Raw genomic sequence first — 9,525 nt, 5'->3', positions numbered from 1 at the left:
CTAATACAGCGCCCAAAATTTATTCTAAAATGGACTGGGTTTATCATCACTCATTCCATAGTTTTAACAAAGTAGAGCACAGACAATTTTAACTGAGAAATCCCATCAACAGATTGGCCCTAAATCTCCTAATCTCTAGAGTATGAGTTTGAAGGGCAAACACAAATTTGTTCATCAGTATGACTATTAAGAAAACCGATTCCAAATTCTTAGAGTTCCAATTCCCCACTTCACTATAACTACAGCTTTTTTCAATTACATATATTTAATATATACATAAACATACAATTATTGAAAAGAAAATTTTGAAGAAGTTAATCTCAGACATCTTGAATATAAATGTTAATCTAATAAATTATGAAAATAAGTGTATATTATTTCTAAGTTGATACATTATCGGAAATTATTTACAATATTTAATTTTTGTTACATGTTTACTATTTTATTCTTCATATTGATTACTATAATTGTTATGAAAATAAGTGTATATTACAGATAATTAGTTACATTATCGGAAATTATTTAGAATATTTAATTTTTGTTATATGTTTACTACTTTATTCTTCATATTGACTACCATAATTGTTATAGGTCATTCAGTGTTTCAATTTGGTTTGCTTCCAAAATTTTTAGAAAGGCAAATTTAATATTTTGGGTTTTTCAATTTGGTTTGTGTTAACAACGCTTAATCTATAACAGAAGAATGAAGAGAAACAAAAACTAACCAGTGGTTTAAATTGGCAACGTCATTAATCTCATATATACCCTGAAATTATAGAATCCATAAACCTGAGATTCTCAGTTGCTTACCTCCATCAGACTGTAAATTGCGCAATACAAAGAAAAAATGTTTCCTCGCGAGAGTTAAGCTTGACATGCTAAGATACCAGTAAATACTATATAGAAGAAAAAGCCATAGATATCAGTCAAGCATTTGGCTTTGAACTCTCTGTACGTCGTGTTTCCATCTAAGGAATGGCAAAAAGGATACAAGGGTGACTCCCCTGGTCACATCCTCCTCACAAGATATAACAAAATGATACCGATCAAGCCAACAAGAACAACATACACGAATGAAATGCCACCTCGATTTCTGCTGGCTTCACCACTCCAAACCTCCTGCACATTGTAACACTAGTGAGTTCATGATCCAAATCATGCTGCAGTACTCCAACAGACACTGATCTAACTGAAATACAACAAAATTTACAGAATCGCATTTGAATCAGTTTTATCCGGGCAATAATGCAAAAATCAGTTATTCCAGAATTAACACGTAATAATACTTGCAGAGTATTCTTGAAGTTGATCCAAAAAGATACACTCTACTTTCATGTTTGCATGACTGCTATGCAACCGACTCTCATAATTCAAACTGATGATGCATAAATGTTTTTTGGGTGGGATGAAGCTTAGTACATCCGAGGTTAAGGCAAAGGGACAGTCATAATTAGTCCATATTGTCGTACTAACTTCTCCATTGACATAGTTAAGGTTCAAGATCAAGGCAAAATGAAAGATTTGGATATCTAGTTCTGGGAAGACAGGGAAAGAAAATGCTTCCTCAAATTCTAGCAGACACCAACAGTCGTTTCTGAGTTAAAAGAAAAAATGATAAAGTCGTAATCTGAATCCTTCCCTTATTAAACATGTACCTTGAAACCTAGCGTTTCATGAATTGTGAACAGAGTTCTTTCAGAGGACTCAGAAAAGAAATTTTACGAGATGGACAACATGCCAATATCAAAGTCCCTTACCAGTTCTTGTTGAAGCTTACTATTTTGTTGAATGGCAGAGTTCTTTTCCTCTGTCAGCTTTGAAATGAGAGCCCTTGCCTGAAATTACAAAGCAAGAAACCAAGTTCCACATACCTAAGCAACAGGGCATCAAATACTATCAATAGTTTTTTTAGAAAATAAGAGAGGGATCCTGATATCAGTTCCTTTTTGGTGGCTGACAATGAATAATAATATTAGAGATCATACTAGGATGACTGCCTACGCTTAGTTACAAAAAATAATAAAGCTTATTGAACACCATTTCCAGAAAGACTATTACGCTGACGATTAAAAAAGTTTATCATACAGTGGACCAAAAAAGGCAGGGAAAAAATGAATGAAGTTGCACAAATACAATTGCAGACATCCATTTGAGGCTGAAAGCCAAGATAGCTAGACATGAATTCTAATTAATTTGTATGTAAGGCAAAAAAAATCCCACAAAACAATCTCTTTTCTCGAACAAACTAAATGGAACAACAATCTTTATGATTTAAGATAGCCGACAGATACTTTATTTCAAAAGAAAAAGACAGCTGACAGATACCAAAATTGATTGCTTTAAAGAGAATATGCCCAAATAAATAACTTTATGCCTTCATTTTCTTGGCAGAAGCATGAGACATCTAAAGTTGCCAATTAGAGGAAAAAATCACATACAAACATTTGAATACTGTTTAATGGCTTTAGTTTGATGATCTTCACTGATTTAGGAAGCTGTAAGCCCTAAATTTTAAGCAGCACCACGCCACACATATGTAGTCCTTCACAGCAAAGTCAAAGTTCTTATATATGTGTATATATATGTATTGAAATGAAAGTCAAGGTTCTCATATGTTATTGATTCATTTAGGTTATCATACATTACTTGCAGTTGGAAAAAAATATTATTCCAGTGGCCTAGGTTCCAGCAGTGTATCAAGTGGAGACTTAGTAATGGCAGCAACATCAGATTTTGGCTTGATGATTGGCTTGATACAGGATGCCTTATGATCAGATTCCCAAGGATATATGAAATTGCTCAATCAAAACAGATGTTGGTCCAAGAGGCCTACCAAATCGGTAATGATAGTATTAAATGGACGGTGAATGTTTCTAAAAACCCTAATGATTGGGAAGTCAACGAGTATGAAGAGCTGTTAGAGATTTTGGCAGCACAGGAAATAAAGCCCATTACGGATAAGGTGACTTGGAAACTGGAGAAGAGGGGTGTGTTTTCCGTAGAGTCCTACCATAGACAGCTAATTGGTGGGTTCGATGGTGGTTTACAAAATTTCCAGACTAAACAGATTTGGAAAGTGAAGGTGCCCTCAAGAATAGCTTCTTTTTCTTGGGAGGCTTGTAGAGAAGGTATCCTAACTATTGATAAACTAAGAGCAAGAGGCCAGATTATAGTAAACTGTTGCTACCTCTGTCTGAGTGTGGAAGAATCTTGCAATAACTTACTCCTATGGTGTCCTATGGCTTATGGAATATGGAATATGATCTGTGACTTATTAGGTATTGATTGGGTTATGTCTGGGACTTGTGGGGAAATCTGGGCTTGGGAAGGTTAAAGTGTCAAAAGAAAAGTTGCTAAACTGATTCCATTGATAATTTTTTGGATCCTTTGGAAAGAGAGATATGCTAGAGATTTTGAGGGTAAAGAATTAGAATTGTTTAAACTAAAAAATAAGTGGATACTATATTTTGGGGCTAGTTTGTTAGGTCATGACATTATTTGTTATGAGAATTTTGGAAATATTATTAATACACTAACGAAATTGTAAATCTTTGTATATGGGTGGTACTCCCTTTTTTTGGTACCTTGTTAATATATATCTTACACTTTTTATCTCAAAAAAATATATATATACATTACTTGCAAAGACATCCTATTCCTACCTAAAGTGAACTGCAAATCTCAAGGATTATGCTACAGAAACTGGCAAGTTACCAATGTGCTTTTTTATTTAAACTTGGGAAAATCCCTTTACACACTTTAAGTTGGAACAAAGCCATAAGCATCAAAAGCTTACCAATTCTGAAATTTTACTGAAAGGCTGAACTAACAGAAAATTACCAATGTAAATAATTTTCTTTTTCAAAATTAATTATGTGCACAACTGCTGCCATTGCAGGTATCCATTAAAAATTCAACGCTCGATACTTGAAACAAAAGGAATAGACAAGCATAGAGAAATACCTCAGATGGATTATCTTGTGGTTCAACTCGTTCGACATAAGATCTTGAAGCCTACAGGTAGATTCACGTGGTCATGACACAAATCCATTAATGAGCAGCAATTAAAACAATTCATAAGAGACCCATATTTCAATTTAGAAACTGAAACATGACTACGTACTCGTGCAAATTTAGAAGCATTTAAGCTACCATTGTCTGATAGTGAAACCCTAGGTGAAGAACTTTCCTCTGATCCCTCCGGAACTGGAGATACAGATGGTGGTCGAGGTGGAGCAACGTAAATGACCCTCAATTTGGATTCTTCAACTTGATGCCCCGCGTCCTTACTGAACTATAACATTTAATAAAACCTATTGTCTTAAGCCACAAACTTTGCCAGTAATTAGAACCTCATATAGAGCCACAACTTAAATCATATGATCATTAACAAAAATACCATCTGGGCAGTTACATCCTTTGTTGTTGTTCCAGGACTTGCAACTACACTTTGAAGTAAGAACTTGTCCTTGCATAGCATATCAGGAGGTGCCTCCTTTTGTGCTTGCATTGTAACTGATTAACAATTACTCCACAGTTAATAACCAGATAATTTGGAGAAAAAAGTGGAAACAAAAATATGCTGAAAATGGATTAAAAGATTTACAAGGAATACTGAAGAGAAAAGTAATGCAGGAGACCAACCAAACAAACGAGTGTTTTCAGAAAAGAAACAAGGATTAGATAAACAGAGAGAGAAGACAAAAGAGACCTAGAACATCACATGTAGACCTGGGCAGGACAATCCCGGTGTTAGGCCTAACACAATACTTCTTGGGACTCGTCGTCTTAACCTAAAAACCAATATTTCACATGCCAAAAACCCGATAATCAGATGAGAATTCTCACCTACGATGTCAAACGAAAACACAAAAAGAGATATTAAATCGAATCGCGGAACATAATTATCACCTTGAAAGCCACATAATTTTCGGTCTTATTAGACAACTGTAGAGAACAAGAGATCCGTTCCTGCAATTCAACTTTCCATTTCCCCAGAAAGAAAACATGGATACTGAATCAATAACGCTAAGATCATGGATATAAAAACAGACTTGAGATTAAAAAATTCATAGAAGCTCACAAGGGAATTGGAGATCTTGAGGCTGGAAACTAAGCAGCTCGCCAGTACTCATTTTTGTGCGATCTTCATGTGTTTATATGAGTATCGAAACGTCGGAGTTGAGGGCAATTTATATATATATATATATATATATATATGTATGGGTATAGAACAAACCGGGCCGAGTTCATGATGAATTTTGCTAAACCCGAACTTGATCTGGATATGTGAAATGACAAAATTTGAGCTTGCACCATATGCGAGATGAGTCCATAAAAATATTATTTTATTTGTACAATATGGATTTCATCATAAACCAATGCCACCCAACCCGGCTATGAAATTTTTACTTGATAATAAAATAAATTCTAAGGTAATATTCAAGGAAAAAGAAGTATGATTTATTGCATTTATGATTAAAACAAAACAAAAGAAAACGGATAACAAAAACATTAACAAACAATCACTCCCAAAGTTTGTTAGTGAGAATTTAGGTAAGAAACAGTCATATTGATTTTTTGAAGTAAGTGAGAGCCTCAATGACAAGCGAGGTTACTCGAAGAAGATCAAAAGGTGGTGATGTGCGCAACGAGGTGGCATGAAGAAGAGGAAAAAACTCGAGCAAAGAGCAATTAAGTGATTAGGGTGTATATAGGTGAAAAAATGGGTTAAGTGTTCAATTATTTCAGTATATATAATCTTATATTTTAATTAAAATTTTAAAATATATTATGTTATATACATACACTACTAATTCAATTGTCTTTTGAATTTTTTTCCACTAAACTCGAACCCGATCCAATCTAATTAAAACTAAACAAAAAAACCTAACCAAACTCAACCAATTAGAGTAAGTTCGATTAAAATTTAGTATGATTTTCTGAGATCAAGTGAGAGTGATATATGCAAATGGTGATTGATGCATGCAAATTACTAAATAATAGTTAACATGTCGCTTGTTTTGGCCTCATTGAAGCTAAGTTTATGTTCTTTCTCACCATGCACTTTTAAGTTATTACTTGCCTTAACATCTTAAGAAGCCATTGGTGCGTGCTTGTCAAAGTTCGTTCTATCTTTTTAAGTTTTACATTAATTTAAATTTATTGTAGTATTCAAGATTTACTTTAAATTTTTTTTTTCAACAAATGAATTTTTTAACTTTTATTAATATGCATATGTCCTGTCTTTTCAATACTTATTATTAGTTACGATATTCGTTAGTTGTAGTATGGATGCCAATTATCTAAGTTTTTAGCATATATGATCAAGTTATTAATAATTTTTATTTGGTCTTATTCATTTTGAATGTAGGTATTGATTGACGAATTATCAAGTGCACAAAATAGTTCAAGTAATAAAATGATGAGTAAATTATCGTTCTATAGAGATTGTACTACCAAATACTAAAATTGTAAAAATTCTACTATTATATAGAAATCAAAATTAAATTTATTAAAAAAATTAAATTAAAGAAAACTATCGACGTAAATACACTAGAGTAATTGATTTTACTTGAATTTTGGGGTATATTCACGTTTTAATTTCGTAATTGATTTAATCTAATCTGTAATAGTTAAACTATTATAATGTATTTTTTATTTTCCTTCAATATTCCATAAATCTATCAATTAACAATTATTAATCTTTTATAGTATTTAATAATTTAATTTAATTTAATATTTGATAAATCGACTATATTACTCATGTTTAAATTGCAATTAACGCTTAATAATAAATGTCTAATTAATAAAATTTATCTCCTACTATTCTAAAATAATCAATCACAAATAAAATCGTGAGTTGATATATTCTCACAACCTAATTAAGTTTAATATTGTTAAATTATAACCCGAAGAAATCTAAAAATTAAATGATAAATGTACTTTTGATTAAGGCTGTGTCAATTATTCCAACGAAGAAAACTTAGCCGTAACAATCATATTTAAAAAAAAATAGAATCACGTGATAATCAAGAATAAATTTAAAAAAAAAATTTCAAACACTGGTATTTTGGTTTCATCATTAAAAAATTATTAAAAATTTCTATCCAAAAATATAGTAATTGAAAATTAATTAAATATATTACTTAATTATTTTTCTCAGTTTCTCTCCCTTTCACCAAGTCTGCCACTCCTCCTCCTATGTTTCAGCAATTATTTTTCTCAGTTTCTCTCCTTTTCACTAAGTTTGCCCGTTACTGCCATTTCTCCTTCTACGTTTCAGCTTCTACGAGGTCACTCCATTAGTTTCCCTTCCGCTAAACTTTATGCTTTATGTTTCAACTCTGCACTCGCGCTTTTGCTTTGAATCTACTTTTCCTCTCAACACGATACTTCACTTTTGCTCTCTGGTTTCTCGGTCAGCTGCTAGCTCGAGTTCTGTTCTCTCTCTCTCTCTCTCTCTCTCTCTCTCTATGTCTCTCTCTACAAACTTAATCCTTCCACCCAACCTCCCTTTTGTAGGCGGTGAGAGACAGGGTTTATACGCACGCCTCCTCCCTTTCCTTTTCCAACCTCCTCTTTCCCTTCGAGCCGCCTTTTCCTATTCAAAATGGTACCATTTTGGCGTCTGGTTCCCAAACTCAAAACGACATCGTTTTGGGGGTTGAGAATGAGTTTGAACAGTTCTGGGCTTGGGTGCTCCAGATCCGGGCCTGTTAGACTTTTTCCTCTTTTCTTCTTTTTTCTTCAGTTTCTTTTTTATATTTTCATCAACAATTCAACTTGCATCCAAAATTTATATCATAAATTCCAAAATGCGTTTAAGTTTATTATAAATTTAAGTGATAAAGGTATTAAAATAAAAATATAAATATAAAATATGAGGTGTTAAAATATTTTGCTTATAACTAGTATTGTTAAAGAAAAATTCTCTATTTTTAAGGTTTTGTCTTTTTTTTTTTTTTTTTTAGGAGTCATACAATGTATTCTTTCTCTTATATGTACCTGGAAACTAGTTTGGTAAGAATTTTTACTTCATTAGCAAGTATTAGAATTAATATAGTATTATTAAGTGATTCTCATTAGAAATTTTGATAGTTATTGCAAATCTTAATCAAACTAGTGCTAATTGTTAAATTTTTTTTTTAATCAACAAATAGACTTAATATTGATTTTGATATATGTAACAGACTATCAATTTATTGGATCCGTTTAAAAATGATCAATTATGATTAAACAGTTATTGATCATAATGTATCAGGTTTAAGTATGAAGTTGTAATATGTGCAGATATCATATTTGTAATTTTTTATTTTATAATCGACAAAATAGAAAATGACAAAAATTGACGATATAAAAATGTGGTTATAGTCCTCAAATTACATGTAGATTTTATTTTTCTTATTATCTCATCAGTAGAAAAAGAAAAAGAAAATTTACTGTATTACGCGAAGATTTCTTCTGTTATAAATTCAGATTCACTTCCGTATTAATTCCTTTTAATTTAGTGACTATTTAGTTTGATTTGGTTTAATTCTAACACTAATTCCAAAAGAAATTTTTCAACAAATATTAGGATTCGGGGTTCATTATAAATATCTTTTTGAAAATTTTTATTAAAAAATATGATAATTAAATATATTACTTAATTATTTTTCTCAGTTCCTCTCCTTTTCACCAAGTCTGCTCGTCGTTGCCACTTCTTCTTCTACGTCTTAACTTGTGCAAGGTTGCTCCACTAGTTTCTCTTCCGTTAAACTTTATGCTTTCCGTTTCAGCTCTGCACTCGCGCTTTTGCTTCGAATCTTCTAGCTTGAGTTCTTTTTCCTCTCTCTACCTCTCGTTTCTCTGTCTATCTCTTTCTACAGATCTAATCCTTCCACCTAATCTCACTTTTGTAGGCTACGGGAGGCAGGGTTTCTGCGCACGCCTCCTCTTTCCCGTCTAACTACTTCTTCCTGTTCTGCAATATTTTTTTTTCACTCTTCAAAATGACATCACTTTGGTGTCTAGTTCCCAAACTCAAAACAACGTTGTTTTGGAGGGCTAGGAATGGATTTGAATAGGTTGGGGCTCGGGTGCTCTAGATCTGGGCCTGTTTGACTTTTTTCTTTTTTTTTTTTTTTCTTTTCTCGTTAGCTTCTTTTTCACCTTTTTTTTAAACAATTCAACTTGTATAAAAAAGTTATATCATAGATCATCTTTTTAACTCAAAATGCATTTAAATTTATTATAAATTTAAGTGATAAGGGTATTAAAATTAAGATAAAAATATAACACATCAGCTCTTAAAATATTTTGCTTATAACTAGTATCATTAAGAAAGAATCCTCTATTTTTTAGGTTTTTTTTTTTTTTTTGTTAGGAGTTATACAATATATTCTTTCTCTTGAATGTAACTGGAAATTAGTTTCGTTATAATTTTTACTTGATTAACAGGTGTTAGAATTGATATAGTGTTATTTAGTGATTCTCATTCGAAATTTTTGGTAGTCGTTGCAAATATTAATCGAACCAATATTA

At 32.0% G+C, this 9,525-nt stretch overlaps 1 protein-coding gene across 1 annotated transcript; it reads right to left on the bottom strand.

Annotated features, from left to right (window-relative positions):
- Window positions 1-728: 728 nt before the first annotated feature.
- Window positions 729-5,232, bottom strand: LOC110815194 (vesicle-associated protein 1-2-like). Its single transcript, XM_088220294.1, has 8 exons — window positions 5,084-5,232; window positions 4,912-4,982; window positions 4,712-4,793; window positions 4,400-4,515; window positions 4,124-4,294; window positions 3,964-4,014; window positions 1,758-1,835; window positions 729-1,119 (listed from the first exon to the last, which is right to left on the bottom strand). The coding sequence occupies exons 1-8, from the start codon at window positions 5,133-5,135 to the stop codon at window positions 1,009-1,011; spliced, it is 732 nt and encodes a 243-aa protein (XP_088076420.1). The 5' UTR covers window positions 5,136-5,232; the 3' UTR covers window positions 729-1,008.
- Window positions 5,233-9,525: the final 4,293 nt, after the last annotated feature.

This window comes from Carica papaya, chromosome 5, assembly GCF_054855325.1.
Source record: "Carica papaya isolate Zhongbai chromosome 5, ASM5485532v1, whole genome shotgun sequence".
Classification (NCBI taxonomy): domain Eukaryota; kingdom Viridiplantae; phylum Streptophyta; class Magnoliopsida; order Brassicales; family Caricaceae; genus Carica; species Carica papaya.
Note: the sequence above shows the minus strand (reverse complement) of the source record. Positions and strands in the feature narration are given on the sequence as shown.

Coding starts and splice junctions, on each gene's coding strand:
- LOC110815194 (XM_088220294.1), bottom strand. CDS start 5,135: ATGAGTACTGGCGAGCTGCTTAGTTTCCAGCCTCAAGATCTCCAATTC. Junction 4,794..4,911: donor AAAATTATGTGGCTTTCAAG/GTGATAATTATG, acceptor ATTGGTTTTTAG/GTTAAGACGACGAGTCCCAA. Junction 4,516..4,711: donor GTCTACATGTGATGTTCTAG/GTCTCTTTTGTC, acceptor ATTGTTAATCAG/TTACAATGCAAGCACAAAAG.